Raw genomic sequence first — 21,868 nt, forward strand, 5'->3', positions numbered from 1 at the left:
AACACCAGGGTCAAACATCTTCAGCGGCGCAGCAAAGCAACAAATCAATTGACCACTGTAGGTCACAACCAAAAAACACTGACCAACCATCAACATGTGCAAACAAACTGCTAATTTACACGTCCAGATAGCGAGGCGGCCTCACTTTTCGGCACCCTGCAGTGGGTTTGCTCCCTGTGAGAATCCTTCTGCTGCTGGAAAGCAGCTATAAAGCTATAAAATGGTGCCATTTCTCTGTGGGTTTATCACTACTGCACCAGATCCCCTGGCAACATAAAAATATTGACTATAGCGGGCTTTAAGGAAGACGGAGCTCTCCGCTTTTATCCAGCCGTAATTTGTGACTTCACTGGGCGAGATGGTGCGACGGCGCACAAAAGCGGCCATAAAAGCCTCAAGCCTCCATTTCCTGACTGGTTTGTCAGATATATGGTTTTGCACCAGTGAGAGAGTCGACGTGCGGTTAAACTTGGGCAGCCACTGAAGAAGTGGAACAGTTTTTGAAACACATCCGGCTTACGTGATGCAATCATACTACAGCTGGACGCTCTTCAGTCATGATGGAACATGAAGGATTGAGATTTATGTATTGGTAGAATTTATACGATTAGCTTTTCAAACAAAGAAAAGGGTTCCGTCTTTTCCAGCAGCCCCGTCGCGCTGCAACCCGCAGAAGCCCAAAATGAAAAATAAAAAATAGTTGCAGTTAAAATGTTTTGTCTTTTTCTGTGGATTTTATAGCCGCTGTAGGTTTTCTTAGATCCTTCGATCTACAAACCTTTCTGTCTCTCTGTAACTGTAAAGGAAATGTATGAAAACACGATCCTAAATGAAGGTAGGCGATGATGAGCACATCACCGGGCTTTCTGCAGACGACACAATGTTTCTGGAACAACCTGAAACGTGTCTTCCAATCTTAATGAAACTACAGATGGCCATTACTCAGGTTATACTTTAAATAAAGGTAAAACACAGATTGTACCATTTAATTACTGTCCATCCAGACAAATTAGAGACGCATGGAGTTTCAAAGGGAACGCTAAATCAATAAAGTACCTTGGAGTCCCTATAACGAACTCACTTAAAGTCAACTTTAATAAAATTGAAGAAAATATCCAACAATATATTCGTAGGTGGTCCACTCTCCCTCTAGACTTCAGCTCCAGAATACAAGCTGTTAAAATAAATATACTGCCCAAATTACTGTATCTATTTTCGGTCCCTTCCAGTTAACAGACCCCAAAGTCATAGCATGGAACATAATTACCTCAAAATTGATCTGAAATTGCAAAAGAAAGAAGAGAAAAAAACAAAAAAAACTAAATTAAAGGTGGAATGGCCTTACCAAACCTCTTTCTATGCAACTCAGGCCCCTGGCCTGCTGGACTCAAAAACCCAATTATAGCAGGCACATTAGACTTATGGTATACTGTCTTAGAAAGGAATCATATGTTGAAATGGTTTACACGATTTAGAGTATAAACTAGGAGTACAAGATTTTTTTAAGAATGGGCACAAAAAAACCGATAACTAGACAGCAGCCTGTACAACTTTAGAGAGGAATGAATTTCTGAGCTTCAAAGAAATTTCAAGAAAAGTACAGCATTTCTTTTTTAACTAAAAAAAAAGGTCAGTCAAAATCACAAATAATGTCAAGTTCAAATGATTGAAGGGAATTTTGCCGGAAGAATTTGACCGGATTTATAAAAAAACATTTTTAACATCAAAAATAAAAAGTAAACAACTACTTGCTCAGAAACACTGTTGGGCGGAAGGTTCGGGCATGCAGATGTGGACCGTCCACATGTTTTCTGGATTTGTATAAAGGCGAAACAATTTTTTCAAAATCTTTAAACAATATTATCAAAACTAATTTTGAATATGAAATTCCAAACTGCTTTCATCAGTGCGACTCTGCACTAGATCCCCAGCTGCTCCTATTATCAAGTTATTTGCACCGTTTCTACAGTGAATGAAAACAATAATTATCAGGCCATTATGTTATTGTGGAAGCATAATTCTACCTTTCTACTAATAGTCTTGACCGTTCGTCACCAAAGTGACCACAATTACTGTATTAATGTTTTCTTCTACCGGGCTATGGACTGTCCAACCTTGGACACGAAGCTTTGAACCAACATACACACATGGCGGTAACAGGGTGTCGGTTACAGTGTTTTTCTAACGAGTGTTTCCAGATCCGTGTGTCTCCTCAAGAGGAAACTGAGGAAGGCACTGAAGAAGGCAGCATGTAACTAAAGGACTGTCAGTGCGAGGCACACAGAGACAGATGGCAGGAACTGAGATGGTCAGCATGTTTTCCAGTGTGTGGAAATGCAAATGAACTTTTACTGTTGATGATTATAATGTAAGTGGTGGTGATGATGGTAATAACAGCAGTGATGATGCTGATGATGATAACCCGCCAAATTGACCTTTCTGCAGCAGTCACTGTGAGACAGCACGTTGCCCGTTCACTGTACTTGGTGCCACAAGTGGGTTAACCTGGGATAATTAGGATTTATATCAAGAAAAGTACAAATATAGGAGAAGATTTATTTATTTTTCTAAATAAGGCTATGTCATTTTGGAATCTATTTCTTAAAACTTGTATAAAAGTGAAACAAAACAGGTAATTTCACAATTTTCACAGGGATGAAGATAAAATACTTTTTATTTCACACATTTGATAAGAAAGAATTATGTATGAAAAAAGCATAAAGGATAAAGATGAGATTGTTTGGTAAAAATTGTTTTATATACAGAACTGTTCTGAAATGTCATGTCGATATAAGAAATATAGGTTGAAACTACTAAAATACGCTAAAAAAGTTATTCTGAAATGTAACTGAAATTTCATGAACTTGTACTGCAAATCTTTGTACGCATATTAAAACTATACAAGAAAGTTTGAAGCAGTGTAAGTCGGATTTTAAAGGTAAACATGCTTTGCGGCTCCACTTCAATTTGATTTGATGGAAAGTGACAAAATCGGCTCTTTTAGTAATAAGGGTTGCAGAGCCGCTGATTGAGAAGCTTCCCAGCCTGGAATCAAACCAAAGTTAAATCACTGTGAGGCGGGAGTGCTAACCACTACACCATCGAACGTTGTACCAAAGCATATTGTCCCCCGTGAGAAAATAAAAATGTGTGTTATTCCTTCACATCATCTCGCTGCAGAAAAGCTGCTTTGAAAGGTTTACCCTGAGCAATCAGGATTCCGTTTGCACGTTTCTATGTAATTGGATTATCCTTAGATCAGCCCAGCGATTGACTTGCTGTTAGCCCGATGTGACTCTGACCCGGTAACGTATCAATGCCGACCTGTGCCGCTTATCAAAAAACAAACAAACAAAAAAACAAAACAAAAACAAAAGGCATGTGGAGGTGTCTCCTGCCCGGCCTGGTGCTGAGCTGCCTGCCACAGTTGCCTGGCAACCGTCCAGAGCTTCAGGCAAAAATGATACGGACAGACACTCGACAAAAAGCACACGCCTGCACGTACACACACACACACACACACACACACACACACACACACACACACACACACACACACACACACACACACACACACACACACACACACACACACACACACACACACACACACACACACACGCACACACAGTAGAGTGCTTCCATATTCCAGTACACAAGCAGGAAAGGCAGCGGTCACGTGCAGACGAATCAGAGAGCGGCAAAGAAGCCGCAACCCCGGGATGCAGCGCCTCCTGCCTGCTCGCTCTGCAAGGGCAACATGAACGGACAGAATTTGTTTTCACTGAAGAAGAGTCAAACGAGCTGCTTCTTCTCTTTCAGTAAGTTTTTCGTTCTCATCCACCAGCCACCCCTCTTCAGTACACCTTCTTCCTCCTCCTCCTCCTCCTCCTCCTCCTCCTCCCCCCCCCCCCATCTGCTGAGTTGGGTTTCCTCTCGACTTTAGCGCTGAGAGCAGCAGTTTATGAGGCTGAACTCATGCATATTCAACTCTTGCTTTAGGTAACGGCCAAGGAGCTGTGAGGAGAGTCGTCAACCTCTAAGTAAAGATGCGGCGCTCGAGACGGTGAAGTGAGTGGATGAAGGGGAACGAAGGAGTAGTGAACGCAGATGGAGGGAAATTCAAAACCAAAAGGGTTGGCGGCATATTGTAATAACCGCCGGTACGCAGTGTATCGCTCCGATAATTACTCAGAATATGGCTGTGAAAGTTTACTTCATGAAATCATTAAAAATAAAAGAAAGCACCCTCCCACAGAAAGCACCAAACAGTTGAAGCACTTAGTCTTCCTGTAATGCACACTGATGAGATGAGTCATGGTAAAAGCCATTATCCCCTATTGATATTGTATTGTCTCTTTTACTGGGAAATATATCAGTGAAAAGATGTATCTCAAGAACTTTCTTCCTTTTTTTCTCCCCATTTTGAGCAGAGAGAAGTCCATTAAAAAAAACACCCTGCATTTTATACTACATGTCTCATGAATGGCTTTATTCAATGTGTTGTTTTGTTCCTGAACTGATTTTCGGGTGGATAATCTGGAGTGTTTGGGGAGCAGGAGTTTTTTTTTTTTTTTAGGCTTGAACGGAGTGACTGCAGTGGGTCACTGAACATATTCCTGTGAACAGAGAGGAAAGAGCATGAGTGCTGGGTGGAGGGGATAAGAAAATAAAAAAATAAAAATGCAGAGACATAAAACAGGTATTAAACCGAATATTGCCCTAAGCTACTGTCAGATCCTGACTAAGAGAGAGGTGAAAGGAATATAGCGGAGGGCGCATTATATAATTTCACTGTGACGTCACGCGGCGGATCATGAGAGACGTCAAGATCCAGTAAGAAGATATTGGCTGTTTTTTTTATGTACACAGAGGAAACAAAGCTTTCCTGTTCTTCTATATGAGTCACTAATTTAATCAGATAGGCTCTAATACCCCCCTCAAACAAAATTATAATAAAAACCTAAGCAGATGGTGAACTTCACCCAAACACGGAAGACTCTGTTTCCATGATTGGAATAGAGCGGATTTGATCACTCAGTGCTGCGCGGCAAAGTTGGGGATTATCTGCTATGTGTGAACGCAACACTGGATGAATATGACAGTAGAAAACACAATAGAAAATCTCCTCTGTTAAGTCTCCTTGTTGGCACAAAGGCTCAATCTGCAGGCCTGCTGGCAAGTCCACTTCAATTATGTATCATTCTACTGTTTATGTCAAGTATAAAACCAGAAATGAAATTACATTGTAATTGGGCTTGCTCCCGCCAAACTAATGCAATTTCAGTACCCCGCCCATAGGCCTCTGATCACTGTATTTATTACCTCACTTATGGCATTCAATTTTTCCTCTCCCAGGTCCACTCGAATGGAACTGAACTGTGCTATAATAACTATGTATAAAATGTAATATTTGTATGCAACACTGAGCTTCAGGTTCAAGTATATTTGAAGATGCAACTGGCTTGTTTAGCCATTTTCAACCAATGATATTACTACAAATTTTGAGTCACTGTCACTCGTAACATAAACACTGATGCAGTATAATTTAGTTTTACTTCAAAAATGTTACCAGATGAGCAGACAAATCTATGATTGAAGTACATTCATAGAATATTCATACAACATTAAGTTTGTGTATTATAAATGTGTGTTAAGAGCAACATTCAAAATGTGTATTGTATAGAAATCTGCCTCACATCTACTTTATAGCTTCATAAAAAGTGATCTAAATTAAGAGACCACATGTAGAGATCTAAGAAAAAAAATCATTCTCAAGCATGGAAAGTACAGCTGATTATCTCAAGTGCACTACAGACAATTCCACGCACTTGTGTCATGCGTGTAAGACGCCACACGTGGCGTACGGGTAGTTGCATAAACGATCCTTCCCATATTTGATGGGCCCAGCTGCGTATCTGGCTGTCAGCCTAGGAGGCAGATTGGTGTCAGTTCCAGTCAATATGTTTAGAAGTCATTAGTGTTCAATGTGAACTTTGCCTATAGGAGGGAAGCGATCGTCCTTGCCTCCTGTTTTTTTTTTTTTTTTTTTTAGTCAGGAACATTAAATCTCTGAAAGTAAAGTTTTCAAAACCGTACTGGAGCATTTCCTGCATGGGGAATGCCTCCTGTCGAGATCGAAAATCTTGTTTTGTACTTAACTTCACTCGAGTGACAGTAAAAAAAACAAAAAAACGATTGAACAGTTTTGTGCATCACCAGCAGGCAGAATGTGTGTGTGTGTGTGTGTGTGTGTGTGGGGGGGGGGGGGGGGGGGGGGGGGGGGGGGGGGGGGGGGTTAGTGTGGTGCTTGCAGACTGGGAGGATTGTGGCTACATGCAGAGAGTGGGAGGTGTGTTTTATTTCGGTTTGGAGACAGCTGACTTGTGAGAAGGCAGCAGGCCGTAATTAATTGACAGCGCTGGCTAAAAATACTGTTTATGTCATATTTAAAAGGATGTTTTTGAGAACAACATTGTGGACTGATTCCCAAGGTTCACTGAGCTAAGCTGTATTTGTGGATGCTTTGACACTGTTTGACTTGAGTTGCACAATTCTTTTTTCTTTCATGTGCATGGGATTGTAAAATGATATGTATTAAGTAATGGATAGAGCTTTGTTTACTAGTGTGGCACAAACGGACTACATGAGCACATGAATCTTGGATATGTCCTTTTTAATTGGCCAATTTGTACTTGATGGGCAAACCAACTGGGCATTATGCAACAAGCTAAAATAGACATAGTTTTTTTTTTTCTGCCTTCTGTGATTTTCAGCAGAATATTATGTCTTGAATAATAGTTTTAATAGCAACATCAAGTATAGTCCAGAGCACAGAAACCTCAAAGAAAATAATATAAACTATAAAAATGTGTATTTATGAGATTCATCTATGGCATTTAAACCTTTTGTACATATTGATTTAACATATTGCATTAAAAATTTTTAATTTTTCTACTCTATTAAAAAAAAAACTTTAATACACTTTATGTGCCTTTATATGAACATCTCTAGTAAAATAGGTCCACGTGCACCGATAAATGACAATATCAAAGCTGCTTTATTCAACATTACATTGGTTGAAGTGAAAATGTGATAATAGAATTTTCCTTAGTGAATAATCCTCTGCATATTTGTAGAGTTGTTTAGCTCAGGGGTGACAAAGTCATTAGGATTCAGCAGCCACATGCAGTCCCAGTTTGATTTCTATAAATGAAAAGATCTTTAAAAATTCAGCTTTATTTCAGCGCAAAGAGGTACATTCAGAAATGTTTAAGCACTTGTGTAAAAAGCTTACAATGAACCACCTGAAAAAAATAAATCTAAAAGTGCTTTCACGCCTCTTAATGCAGACAAACTCTAAATTCAGTCCATTGTTGTGCACTCCCATGTATCGTTACTGCTCAGGTCCAAACTATAAAAAAAATAATAAAAAAAAGAATTGGACGAGGTCAACAGAACTTGGTCACTCTTTTCCTTCACCATGTCCGCTCTACAATCACAGTGTGCAACTTTTAGCCACGCTGTTTGGGACCACAGCGGTGAGTGTGGCATTCACATGTACACTCATTCCCAAAACTCAACAAGCTCATCCTAACAAAAAAAAAAATCATTCCAAGGTGAAATCCCCCTGAAATGCTCCTTGTCCTTTCTCGGGCTGCGCGGCTTCTGCAGCTTTCACTCTGCATGTTTCCCCAGACACACCGTGACAGTATTGATCTGAGACTAACTGAGCGGCTCGCGAAAAAAGGTATAGCTTGCTCTCACTGCAGTGTCTTGCAATTGGTTGTGTAACGTCTGCTAATCACACTAAAGTAGGACAACCCCTCGTGGACAAAGTAGGGAAAAAAAAACAACCAGCAGTTAATGTAAGAGGTGCTATGTATTTCTTTGCAGTGGTCAAAAATCATTAGGGTATTCTGAAGTATTCTGACATTAAAAAACAAAAAAAACAAAACAGGTAGCTTGTCCCAACCCAGCAAACCAGCAAACTCCTTTTCTTCCACTCGTCCCTCTCGGTAGCCACCGTGGCAAGGGCAGAATAAAAGCAACAAAAGCGAGTATTTATTTATTTATTTTCCCTAAAGAGCGTTTTTATGCTTTTTTGCCTGCTGAAGCTGCACCACAGAAAATCTTCCCCCACTGGCTGCTGAAAAGGAAGACTGGTAAAGAGTGCAGTGGACCATTGTGCCATCTTGGCTTCGGACACAGGGGGCGTATAAATGGGAGATTCTTCAAGGACTTTTTTTTTTCTTTTTTTTCCTTCTGTGAAAATGGCATTTGCTCCTCTTTTGACAGAACCGTACCTCTTCTTGTCTACTCTTCTCCCTGCATCACCTCTTGACCTCATAAACTTCCACTCCTTCAATGTTTTTCTTTTCTTGTCTCGTCTCTTTATCTTTCACTCTTTACAACGTAATATCCAACGGCAGAGTAACATAAAATACTGTGGTGACAATATCATGGGTATCTGGGTTATTAGATTACACCCTCACCATCATCGGAGACATTTTGGTGTGATATACAGACGCACTGTATGTGAAAGTCATCCTTGGTTTTACTTCACCCACACAGCCAAATCAAGTGCCAGCTCTCAAAATATATAAATTCATAAACAACATATCATAATGCGGCCGCACATCGTGGTCTTCGTGCAGCGCAGCAATCAAGGCCAACTTGATACCTCTCCTGCTGTGTTTCCAGACGCTGCTGAATCGGCTGCTTTCTGACAGCAACACATGTAACAGCAACAGAGGTGATGGTGTTTGGTCCCAGAGGTTCCTGTTAACCCCCCCACCCCCACCCCACTAGGAGTTTCGAAGCTGGGTTTTAAAATGGACAGTGATTTTAAATTGGACTTTGAAAGAGTAATTCATGCTTTTATCACATCTCGACTTGATTACTGAAACGCACTTTACGTTGGAGTCAGCCAGTCTTCCTCCGCTCGTCACCGGTTGGTTCAGAATGCTGCTGCTCGACTTCTAACTGGAGCGCGTAAGATGGAAAACATATCTATCATCCTGGCGTCCCTCCACTGGCTGCCCGTGCATTTTAGAATTCATTTTCAAGATTCTTTTATTCAATTTTTGAATGGACCCGCCCCGCCTTACCTCTCGGAGCTGCTTCACCCCCTCCACTCCAGCTGACCAGCTGCTCCTGGAGGTGCCGAGGTCCAAGCGGAATTTTGTTTGGACAATTTCAGGGGACAAGTCAAGTAAATCAGGGAAAATCTGTGACATCTGATCACCCAAAGTTATTGCCGCAATTCTCCTTGAGTTCGTTCTGCTTGCTGCAACACGGACCCTCGAGTGGCCTGCAGCCTGCGTGTTTGACATATTTGCCAGCAGCAGTAGTATTAAGTGAAAATAGTCTGATCAATTTCCCAACAGAGAAACTATAACATGATCCAGCAAACCAATTATCGGAACAATAATCATGAGTGGAAACAAAAAATAAAACAAACTCTAATGCTATATACACACGTACAGTAAAACGCTTAACACCAACAGGGTGTCGGATGTTACAATACGCATATCTACAAAAATGTTGAAATTTGAACGAGTGCTAATTGAGATAAATTAGATATTTCAGCAGAGAAAAGCTGAAGAATCAAAACTTCCTCATATCGACTGTATGTGAGTGATCAAACAAATCTCTGCACTACGCACCAATATTCTTTTTTTTTTTTTTTTTCTGGTGGCAGCTTGCATGAAAGATTCAATATTATCCATCCACAGCCCCCTCATCACCTCGCCCCCTACGACTTCTATTTGCAGACTTTGTTAGGAGATGTTTTGCGTTACTTTGTGACACGTCTTCTGATGTGGAAAACATACATTTTTACAGATCTTTCTCAAGTAAACAGCACCTAATATACACAAAGGCTTGAGTTGACTACTCCTCTTTGCACATGATGTCTTAGAGTTATGTTGAGTTGATAGTCTGCAAAACAGTCGCAGAGCAAAATGTCGATCTGTTTACACGAGCATGTGATTTAGCATACGGGATCTTAGTATATCAGATCAATGGGGTCACAGACGGTTGCAGCTGATCCCAGGTCACTATGAGTGAAGGTGGGGTACATGGTTATTGCCAATTAAGAGTCAACAGTTAACTCAGAAATGAGAAAACATTCAAATTCCACACAGAAACGTCCAGAAATCCAGTCCTAAACTGAGAATTTTCTTGTCGTGAGGATCGTGAGGAAGTGATCGCCACTCCACCACCATGCAGCCAGAAGTATAACCATGTCGGTTACCAAGCATATAAACTCACGACAGCTTGTATTCAAGCAGTGGTTATCAAATACAGACTTCTTGTTTCCTAAATAGGTTACATGCTCATTTGCAACCAAAAGGCTAAAATCGGTGAGGAAAGTGCAGAGAAACGTTTCCAGGAGAAGCATTTCATCTCTCGTCCTGAGGTGAAAAATGTTCTCACTCTTCGAGGAAGGCGATGGTGGGCCTTTCCCCAGAGTTCATTAATTAGTTAATTAGTTAATTAGTCTGAACAGATGGCTGTGCAACACAAATCAGAAGGCTCTGTAGGCCTGGGGCAGGAGGAAGGTAGGAGAAGGTGAGCCCAAGCAGCGATCTGCAATCACTACTGTCACCGAACCTCTGAACCGGGCTACAAGCAGCAGACATCTTCCTCTCATTCACCGCTTCCACTCCGCAGCAATGGGGCGCATCATAAATTAATGAGAAAAATTCCAGAAAGAACATAACCTTACTGGAAAATTACATGTGTAGCGAAAGCGTTAAACCATACGCGAGGGTGCTGTGGTCACACTGCAGCAGCGTTGGTTGGAATGAATACATTGCATCGGCGCCGAGTTTAAAAAGCATTTCTGGAGGGTTTATTTTTAGACTGTTCCATCTCTCCCCCCCTTCTGCTTCCTTTTCCCTCACTGTCTCTCTGCGATTCTCCCTCGCTCATCTGTCTCTATTCCCTGCTCTCCCTTCTTCCTGACTCTCTATCTCTCCCTTAAAGGTGCAGGCATTGTATGAAATGAGGCTGGCATGTGGAAGCTCCCGTGTGTGTAAGTACAGGATAATACTACAGATTAGGACATAAAACTATTAAAAAAGATGGTTTGCCTCTGTTTCGCACTTCGACTCAAACGCGCAGTGTCAGAGAGGAGTGTCATTAAAAATTCAGATAGATGGTGCATTATTCATATATATATTTTACGCACGGCACGCAACCAATTACTGCACACACACACACACACACACACACACACAGTTGCACATGCACAAGAAGGAACGGGCATGCTTATGTCACACATAACATACAACCGCATGCACACACACACGTACACACAAGGATAATCGCCTTAGTACAGTAACCCATTTAAGGCATAACTGAGTGTGAGAGCGAGAGAGAGAGAGAGAGAGAAGGAAAGAGAGAGCGAGAGCGAGAAAGCACATATTCGCCCACATACCCAAAATTTTCAACAATGTTAAAGGAATCGAGGACACTGCGTCATCCTCCATAATCACTCAGCAGTATCCGTCTCTACCTCCGTCGGTGTGAACCCGGTATGTAGTTTAATGGTAGCATGTGGAGGTTCAAGGGGTTGTAAACAGACAGTACAATGCGTGAGTGCTCCTCACACGTCCCCAACATGAATCACGGCCGCGACGTAATTCGTCCGCCTTTACGGTGTGGAAAAACGAGGTCGGTAAGCGTGTAAATGGAAGCAAACAAAGACATTGCTGATGGGGGTTTGGATTAGAGGGTGATTTATTTATATATATATTTTTTACCACACACACACACACAATCAGCACCGTTTCCAAATTCTGAAACGAATCTTGGCTAGTTAAAGGTAACGATTTGTCAAACAGCTGTGAAAAAGACCACATAAAAAGCTGAAATGAAGCGTCGGGTTCCAGGTCCTCGTTTCACCGGCTCTCAGCATGTCCTTGTCCCTGTGCCTCTCCACTGGCACTGTCAATAACAGTCTGGATCACGTTGCCCTCTGCTAATACTCACTGCAACTCTTGGACTCCATCCTAAACTACTCCCATTTCTCTGTTTATCATTATTCTGATATGTTGAAACAGGCGTGATGCAACAAACAAGATCCGGTTTCCCAACCTGGCAACCACAATGGCTGACACAGAGAGTGTGTGTGCAAACACCTTTGAAAGGCGACGACAAATGTAAATACTTGACTCTGCTGATATCCAGCAGCACAAGGCCTAGGCACACACATATACACGGCCCAGCCCACACTCGCAGGCCATGCAAAGCACTTCTAAAGCCCCAACAGAATGAACAAACAGAATACCTCTTAATCCAAAAACACACTGACAGCCACAGACACACATTTCAATTCTGTTTTCAGCGGCTGAATGTACACCAAAGGCACTAAGTTGTTGGTGGTGTGTCTGAAGCGCGGTGAGTCAGGTCCTGGCTGTTGTCTCTGCACAAGCGGATATTAATACGATACTTAATTATTCTGAAAGAAACATTTTTTTTTTTTCCCCACCCAAGTTAAGTGAACACAGTAAATACACCTGTTTGTGCTTTATTATGAAATCCCAGCGGCACAAATTACATTCAGTGGACAGATAAAAAGAGTGGCTGGTGAAATGTGAGCAGTTTTAGCGACATAACTGATAACTTGAGATTAATGAGACCTCATAATTTGTGATTTCAAGACCTGAGGAAACACTATATGAGCGCTCGGGGACACACAGTCCCAGATCAGTGATACACTATATCGCGTAGAGTGGTCTCTGACAACAAGTAGTTCTGCTATGTGACCCAATACTTTTATAATGGTGCGTTCATGAGCTGGAAAGTTGGAAAGCTACTACTTCCCAGTATAAAGAATACATTTTAATTGGAAACGTCGCACAAGTAGGACAATTTCTGGAATCTCCCAGTTAATGTGATATACTCAAGTGATATAGTAATTCCTAATTATGGACTCTTAAATATCAAAACTAAATGCAAGGTTCATTATTTTATTCTATTGATGTGAATGACTCCATCAAGAATATTGACATAATGAGCATCATTTCATTCATGTGTTGGATTTTGATCATAATTGTAGTTTGTCTGCAGATATTTCTGATTTATTTGGTTTTTGTGGCTTGGTTGAATCATCCCAACTGGGAAATGAGACTTTCCAACTTGCAACTTTTCTCGCTGCCACAGTACTAACCACTAATGTAATACAAGCCAGTAACATAATGATTTCGACCATTTTGAATGTGATAAAACCAATAACGTGATAACTTGCCGACATCGGAATGAAATAGCAAAACATCTTATTACATTATTCAAGAAAATAGCAAAATATTTTTTACAATCACAAGAGAGTGCCACAGAGTATGTATCCTCATCAATAGTATGACTATACTATCTAATACGCTATTATTTCATGTAATAACTTTGATCGTTGGCAAAACATTATTACAACAATGGCTCCAATATCCTATTACACAATTGGCAAGTTATTACATAATTGCCTTTATTTCATTCAAAATGTCTAAAATGACTACATTATTGGGCATCATTAAAATACTGCTTGCTACGGTCTTCTATAGAAATACATGAAACCTAGTGGACCAGGTTGCAATTAGAGTTTGGGTTTAGTTATTTTCAAATGTAGGCAATGAAGACATTGATGTTCATGTCATATGCAGTTCTCTGTGGGAAAACAAAACAAAATAAAACAGAAAAAACATGTTTTGTAAAAACATTTCTTCAACAAAGTCCCGCCACACTGAGCTGAGTGACTTGTGTATCGACAGTCTTGTGAATCAGCTGTGGAGGATTTGATTGTTTGTTTGGGTAATTATCTTAAAAAGCAACTGTAGGCCAAAACAGCTTCTTAAGTTGTTGTCTTAAGGTTAAACATCATTGTAAAAAGGATCAGCACACTTATAAACACGAGTCTGGATTAATGGGTTACACACACACGCACGCACACGCACACACACACGCACACACACAGATTGCTAAGTTCATCTGAACGTTGCTCCAAACCCCTGTGGGAGTAACCTGAAACATGACATGCTTCACCAGAGTTTTAGTGTTTGGGTTGTTTTGTCTGTTTTCATTATGATTACTCATGTTTGATGTAAAACGACATTTTGAAAAACAGTTGTTACTTGCATGGCTTCTCTCCCACACACACTCGCCCAAGACTGTCTGGTGATACTTTCATCAATAGTTTGAGTCTGGTTGGGGGGGGGGGGGGGGGGGGGGGGGGTGCTTTTTGAATGTGGAGATTGAATATTCTCCCTTGGGGTTTTTTCTCTCCAGATTTCATCTCAGAGTGCAAAAATATGCCCTTTCAGCCTAATTCAACTGATATACAACATGTTTGTGGTGATGGATAGACAATACCAAAGTGTGGAAATACTGTAGTTTTGTAATTTATTCTATGGTTTTACTTGATCTTAATTACACTTACCATATTTTAATTGAGAACGTTTCATAATATATAGATCACACCACTACATGTAAAGATAAAATGGCTAAAGCCACTTGTCTCTGTCTGTGTTGATACTTTAACCATTTTCTTTTTAATGAATATAATACCACAACACTCAGATGTCATCACATCTTTTTACAGTTCCTGTTCGCCTGTTTAAAAAATGACATTCTTATGTTGTGTCAAATGTATGAAACCAAATCAGAAACCTGATAAAAGCAATATTAGTTGTGTCGGAGTTCTTTCAATGGGATGTTGTCTCACACAGCAGCTCCCTGGAGACGCCACTGAATACCTGTTCTCTCTTTTGTAGATCGCTGCCAGCACTTTCCCTTTCATGTCCTTCCTGCTGTAGCATGTCAAGACAGCTGAACTGATTTGAAGAGAGCGGCTACTTTACGTCGTAACTCCAATAGCTTTCTTTACAGCACATGCCGGTCACAGCACGGTTATGAAGTGACACTCGTGTGGCTTGTGAAGTTATCTCAGAGTGAGACGGGACGAGAGCTACGGTGCTTCAGACTGGGCTGAAGAAGGAGGAGTCACGGATGTCGCACGTACCTGCACAGACAACCAATCACGACATATCAATCAGTATTGGACCTTTAAAAAAAAAAAAGGGGGGGGGGGGGGGGGTTGGTTCATCTTTTACTTGGTGCAGCTCGCCTTTTTGTATTCTGTTATCATGCTTCTATGAAGCTTTTTGTGTATTGCATAAGGTGCTGGACCTTCTAACTTGCAGTTCTGGTCAATTTTCCGCATTCTGAGGATGTGACTGCTTTTAAGATTATTTACTGGTTAAATTTTCTCTTCCTTGTTATGTTTTTTTTTTCTGTTGACCTGCGTCGATGAAATAACATTTTGGTTTCAAGTGGTGGAGCAGTGTTTTCAAAGGTAAGTCTTGAATTTCAGTTTTTGCAGCTATTCCGGATTAAGAGAATAAAGTGTAACACACCTCTCAATGTCAGTCTCTGTGACCCACAGAGAGAGGTTAAGGTGACGCACGCCAAAAGAAAGCCTCACACCGTTTTCCGCCACGTGCATCCGCCACCTGATGAATCCAACGTGTGGCGCAGCGGACTTACCGAGCACGCCGAGGCGATAGTTCATGGTGACCACGATCACGCTCCCATAGGCAGCCAGGACGCTGCCGTCGAACATGTTCCCTGAGCCCTCCATGTAGGAGCCCCCGTGGATGAACAGCATCACCGGCTTCTTGCGACGATCCCGAATATCTGCAGCACAGAAGTGATCAGGTTAATAATTTGTCTTTAAGCTCTCTAATATGTCATGTCATGTGTGTATGCCGCAGTCTTTAAATATGACACGTATGCAAACTTTCCTAAACTTTAACTTCGAAAAAGAAAAAATATTTCACGCTTGTCCCAGCGGGCCTGTCCTCTATATTTGATTCTGTGATGTCTGTTTCCCCTCTCTTGTCCACGCATGGTACCTTCCCAAACTCTTATTCCCCATGTGTGGAGCAAATGGTGCAGGCATGTTGTTATTGGTGTCTCTGTGCCCATCAGTGTGTTGCTATGGTTCACTCTGTCAGCCTCGTGCGCCCACCTCCTCCCTCCACCCTCCCTCCCCTCACCCTCGCAGCGTCTGTGGTACGGTCTGAGTGTCTGTGTGTGGATAAGGCTGAGAGAGCTGCCAGTGCAGCCCCAGTTAGGCTCGAGCGTCTGCACTGTGCAGGGCCTGTGGATAATTTGTATGAAAGCCAGACCAAGTGGAAACATAAATAACAGCCACAGCATCTGTTTACCCTGATGAGCTTCAGCACTCAGAGATGGGGGAGACGGGGAGATAAGAGGAGAGAAAGAGAGATAACCGGGGAGGGGTGGAGGATGGGTGGGGTGGGGGGTGATGGGGGGGCAAGACAGAGAGAGGAAGGAGATGAAAATAGGGCAGCGTGAGAGAACTGACGGGGGTAGAGAGGAATAGATGGGAGGTTCACACAAAAAAAGAGAGAGCGAGAGCAAGGATGAAAAACATATGAAACGTTACAAAGCAAGTCATACATAGGGAGCTACGCTAATGAACACTCAAATTCACACAAGACACACACACACACACACACTTTCTTGCATAGGCAGCTGCGATGTTGAGTCGCTATGGAAACTGCCTCTCGCTAATAGAACTGCACCATTCCATCGCACCGACTCACTGAACGCCTGTTGCCGTGGTAACAAATTCTACTCACGTATTTGCACACCCGCCTGCATCACCACCTGAATCTCAGGTTACACATGCACTTGGGTGCGTCACTCACAGTCGCACACAGGACTGAGCGACAGGGGGAGGAAATAAAATCGCGCATATGGCCTCGCACATGCGGGCATCTTTTATGGATCACACGTATGACACGAGCGGGCTGCTTCAAATGAAATATTTTTGAGCCGTGCAACCCCGATGCTGCTCCCTTTTTTCTTTCTCCCTGTCTCCTGTGTATACTCCGAAGCTCGGCTGATTTCCCGGAGGATATGTAAACAAGTTCAATTATCTCGCCGTTACCAGGACCGTATAGAGTAGGAGTGACGTGGCAGCCGGCGTCATCGGCCGCGCTCAGAGCAACACTCAGGACATAAATTAAACCCTCAGAGAGAGAGAGAGAGGGAACCTATGCGGTGACATACATCTCCATGTAAGAGGTCGGTTGAGTGTTTTCTTTTCACGGTTAAGTTCCCGCTCCTGTCGTGATGTAAACACATTTGCTCTCAGTCGGTGCAGCACGTCGCTCTTTAACACTCTCGGACCCGACGATGGAGCCCGAAGATTGCAGACCGCTGACACGCACATTTGACCACTGCTATCGGTTCCAATAGCCTCGAGCCACAATAGCCTCGAGCAGAGGTGAGGCATGGGCAACGGAGGTCTGATAAGATCACTTGCTCTTTAAGTCGACAGTGTCAGAAACTTGTAGTCTCCAGTCCCCAACAGACTCGTGTAACATCAGTCGAGGTCATTTATCAGGATTTAAAATGCTTTAAAAAGCTTTTTCACTGCAGCTCGGCTCCTCTTTTAGTAAAGCACACAGATTGGAATATGATCGGAGTCCACCTCAGTTTCTAAGATATACAAACTGGAAAAAACAAGAAAGAAAAAAAAATAATAAGGAAAATTTAAAGGAAAAACAGGCCAATTGTGAAACTGAATTCAATCTTAACATATTACAGAATGAATGGGAAGAGTCAATCAAATCATGTCTATCCAACGGGTTTTTAGAATGCGGGTGGGCTTCCCCTGATGGATCAGAGAGATACAGGGTGTTTAGCAACAAATAATGTAAAAAAAGTACCACCATAATTGAAAAAGTGCTTTAGAATTTGTATTCTCAATGAATATTATGACTTTGTCCTCCTCTATACCTAGTTCTGATAAGTAAAATGCACAAAACCCGCAAAGAAAGCCTTGCTTTCCAAGAAATTCAGTCTGATTTATGTATTGTTACATTTTGAGCTGCATATTACTATCATATTTGGACGAGATTTCTTTAATGCCATATTAATCGTGTAACAACTTGTTAGATTATTGGGAAATGTTAATATGATCATGGAACAAAAATCATATTACATTATTTATATATTATTACATTATTGGCTTTGTCAAACTGAAAAAGGCCCAAATTATTACAATATTGGTAGGTATGATGTTATTGGACATTATTACATCATCGGTTGTCACAGGATGTGCTGCCTGGAAGTCAAGGGAATGAAATATCTTTATTTTTTTTTTTAAATTTCGAAACAGAAATGATGGCACCAATCCATAAGTTAAGTTAAAATGCGTGAATTCAAATCACAAAATAGGCTTTAATGCAAAAGACTTAGGCCCCGTTTACACGACAACATTTCCAGTGAAAAGGCATAATTTTTGCGTGATCAATTCTGGAAAATTTCACGTTTAAAAGGAAACAGCAGGAAAGCAATGTCGTTTTCATGTAATGAAACCACACGCACCTGCACGCAGAGAACAAGACAATATAAACATTGACAATGGCGAGTACGTGGACAGACGATGAATTGCTATTACAGGGGACTCTCAACTATAAATATTTTATCACAGTTACAGGCTGCACATGAAAATGTATCTGATATTTTGATTTCAAAATACGTACTTAGCGTGACGGAATTTCGGATCCCATTAGTCATTGACAACATGATCAATAATGTGAAACCTCTGGTGTTTTAACAAACTGACAGACATTAAGTAGAAGGTACTTTTTAGGTTTTCTGGACAAAGTTATAGTAGCAACCGTGATAACGACTGTCTGCACAGAAAGCACAAGGGCCTGCTTTCTACATCCTCACTACTCCGTTATCAGGAGAAAGCTCTGGGGTGTGATGGGAGGTTTATTTGCTTATTCTTGGAGCACTGATTTAAATAGGACCCTTTTTTTTTTTTTTTATCGAGCTGGCCTCCACAGTTTACCTTTGAAATGTCCTTTCATTGGCTTCTTCTGAAAAGCTGGAGCCAAACGGTGGGGTTTTCTAAGCTAAAATTATGAGGGGGAAAAAAAACAACAAAAAACGACATAAAAGAGTCTCAGTAAGGTGTTGGGCCGCCACATGCTGCCAGAGCAGCTTCAATGGGCTTAAGCTTCGAGGCCACAGTTTCTGTGACCGGGAGCCGTAAACATCCTTCTTCCAAAAGATATTCCCTCATTTGGTGTTTTGGTGGGGACACTTTAGTCTAAAATCTCCCATTTGAGTTCATTTTGTTTGAAATATTGGGACTATCAAGACTTTCACGATGAATGTAGACTCTTTTCCTGCTCATCAAAACATCCAATGATCTACACCAGGGGTGTCGAACCCATTTTAGTTCAGGGGCCACATTCGGCCCGATATTACCTCGAGCGGGTCAGACTGGTAAAATATTACCATAATAACATTTAAAGTTCTTCTTTATTGTGGCGCAAGGTATACATGATGAAAATGTCTACAGTTTCACAAAAACCAACGATTACTACAGAAAATTCATACAATCTCGAAACCAGTTTTAATAATACTTTTTGGTGTAAAAGACAGGAAAATATCCCAAAACGTCTCCTATAACTTTTGCATGATGCATGCTTTCACAAGCTCACCCTGACGGTATGGCTTTGAGGTCTTTTGCTTGCAATGATCTCAGGGTCTCAGTGTTGGGTTTTGTCTGCTCCTCTTAAGAAATTTATTAAAAAAAAAAAGTTTTCTTTTCATTTTTAAACCATTTAGTTGGTGGCATGGTGAGCTGAATTGAAGCCTGTTGCAGGCTGGTGTTGGCCCACGGGCCTTATGTTTGACACCCTTGATCTTTAGAATGATCTTAATCTACCATCTTTTGGTAAGTAGTGTATATGAGGTTTATTGTAGATACCTCTACTGAAAACGTAGGTTCTATATATCCTAAATTATTCAATGCTTAAAATGAAGCATTTGTAAAAAGTATTATTATTTTTGACAAAGCTCAACAAATGGCGCATGCATGCCTAAAATGACTTAGACATTACAGCAGGTATGAATTAAGTAAGTAACTTCTGATTGTCGGGTGCCAGTGTTGCATTGGACTCACTTGCATCAACTTGTGATATTAAAATGATGAATAGATACATTCCGAATCTTCTATTGCCATTTAAATAGCATAATAGACAGAAATCTTTGACTTAACATAAGTAGGACTTGAGGTTATCCTTCATGTTAATATAGTCTGTAATTTTGACTAATTCATAAAACATTCAGTGTGAATATTTTTGTTAACCATTAACAAATCCTGGTAATAAAGGCGTTTATGGCTCTATAATAGAAACCTGCATAAGAAATATGCAGAAAGATATTACATTTTGATATGAAAATATATCATCTGATTTTACTTCTGACCTTTATCACTTAATAATTAGATTTTAAGTGATTGCTCCTTATTGCTACAAGCTAGCATTAGCTTCCAAGCCATAATGTCAGTATGAGTTTGGAAAAACATGCATGCAAAAGGCTACAAAATACAACCGTTCTAGGTGTGTTTTGGACATTTCACTATAAATTTTAAGGTTATTTTGGCACTATTTCACCAGTCCGTGACACTCAAAATGAAATTGGGCTGTATGTAGACCTGAAGTGATTTTGACACCCTTGATCTGTTTAGATTTTAGTTTTGTTTGTTTAGGTTTTTTTTTTTTTTTGGGGGGGTGGGGGTTCCAGTTTATGCAATCTCAACCAAACACATCACATGATTTTCACAAGATTTACTGTCGTCCAATCAAAAAAGGAGGTGGCAAGGCTGCAAGCGAGGGGGAACAGAACGAGGACTCAAAGACTTTGGACACAAACAGGGAGGTGATTAGGGGGCGCAGGGGGTTCCACTCAGACCAAATCCAAGGCATATAAGGCCAACAAGGAGCTCATTGTCTTTCCTGCCGGCCTCCAACACACTGGCACATTATTCACTCCTCTCTTTTCCATCTAACCTGATACCATCCTCCACAATCTCCACCTCCCCTTCTCGCACACCCATTCTCAAAGCAACGTCTTACCTCCCAACCAGAAACTGCCTGCGTTTTTTTATTGCTGCGGTCCCTCTCTCATTCACTCTCACATGGAAATCTCAATTGATTTGGGGGCGTTTAAGTTTCTTTGCCTGACTCAGCACTCGAATATTTCTTCGCACTCAAACCCATCGCCCGGCAATGCAGCTTCTTTCCGAACAGCTCTCAGAGAACGAGGCATCGATGCAGCTGTATCGCGGGAAATGTTTAGGGTCTTGTGTTCGATTCATGCCTCAGTCGCACCGCAGCCCTCCTGATGTTGTCAAGATCCATCAGGTGTTGGCATAAATGTCAAGCCCTAACCGATCTCCTACCAATCCAACCTCTCACTCTCTGTCTTTCTCCCCATCTCTCTCGCTTTCAAAGCCCGATAAATGTCATTTCATCATACACTTGTCTTCATTATGACAATTTTTTGCCTTCTATTCCCCCCCACCATTGCCCTCCCCGGTGCTCGGCTTTTTCTTTTCTTTCATCTCTATTCTATCATTCAGCTCCTCTCCACAATCCTGTGTGAATCCTTCCCTCTGTTTTTTTTTTACCGTTAAGAAAACCACACAATTGGATTAGCTACATCTGTCTCTTTTTAAACCAGAGCAATTAGAGATGCAACGGAGAGGGAGAATTCAATACCCAAATAGCACACAGCTCAAAATGCAGCAGAAAAAGAAGATGAAGAAAAAAAAAGAAAAAGGCACGAGAAGCACGCACGCACGCACACAGGCACAAAATAAAGCACATGCATTCCCGTGCAGATCTGCACATGCGCGCACATGCACGGCTGAAGACGTAACACGCTGGTGGATCTGCCATGTAATATACAGTACGTCTGGGCACATGTAGAGGAACAGAAGCACATGCTGTCTGTACAGATTTCGGTTGCATCA

At 41.4% G+C, this 21,868-nt stretch overlaps 1 protein-coding gene across 1 annotated transcript in view; it reads right to left on the reverse strand.

Annotated features, from left to right (window-relative positions):
• Positions 1-21,868, reverse strand: part of nlgn2b (neuroligin 2b) — a 166,784-nt gene that overhangs the window by 13,512 nt on the left and 131,404 nt on the right. The window contains exon 6 of the mRNA XM_080482819.1: positions 15,544-15,693. Within this exon, the coding sequence (XP_080338945.1) occupies positions 15,544-15,693 (150 nt within the window). The remainder of the gene's footprint in view (positions 1-15,543; positions 15,694-21,868) is intronic.

The sequence above is a fragment of the Lipophrys pholis genome (genome assembly GCF_963383615.2).
Source record: "Lipophrys pholis genome assembly, chromosome: 16".
Taxonomy (NCBI): Eukaryota; Metazoa; Chordata; class Actinopteri; order Blenniiformes; family Blenniidae; genus Lipophrys; species Lipophrys pholis.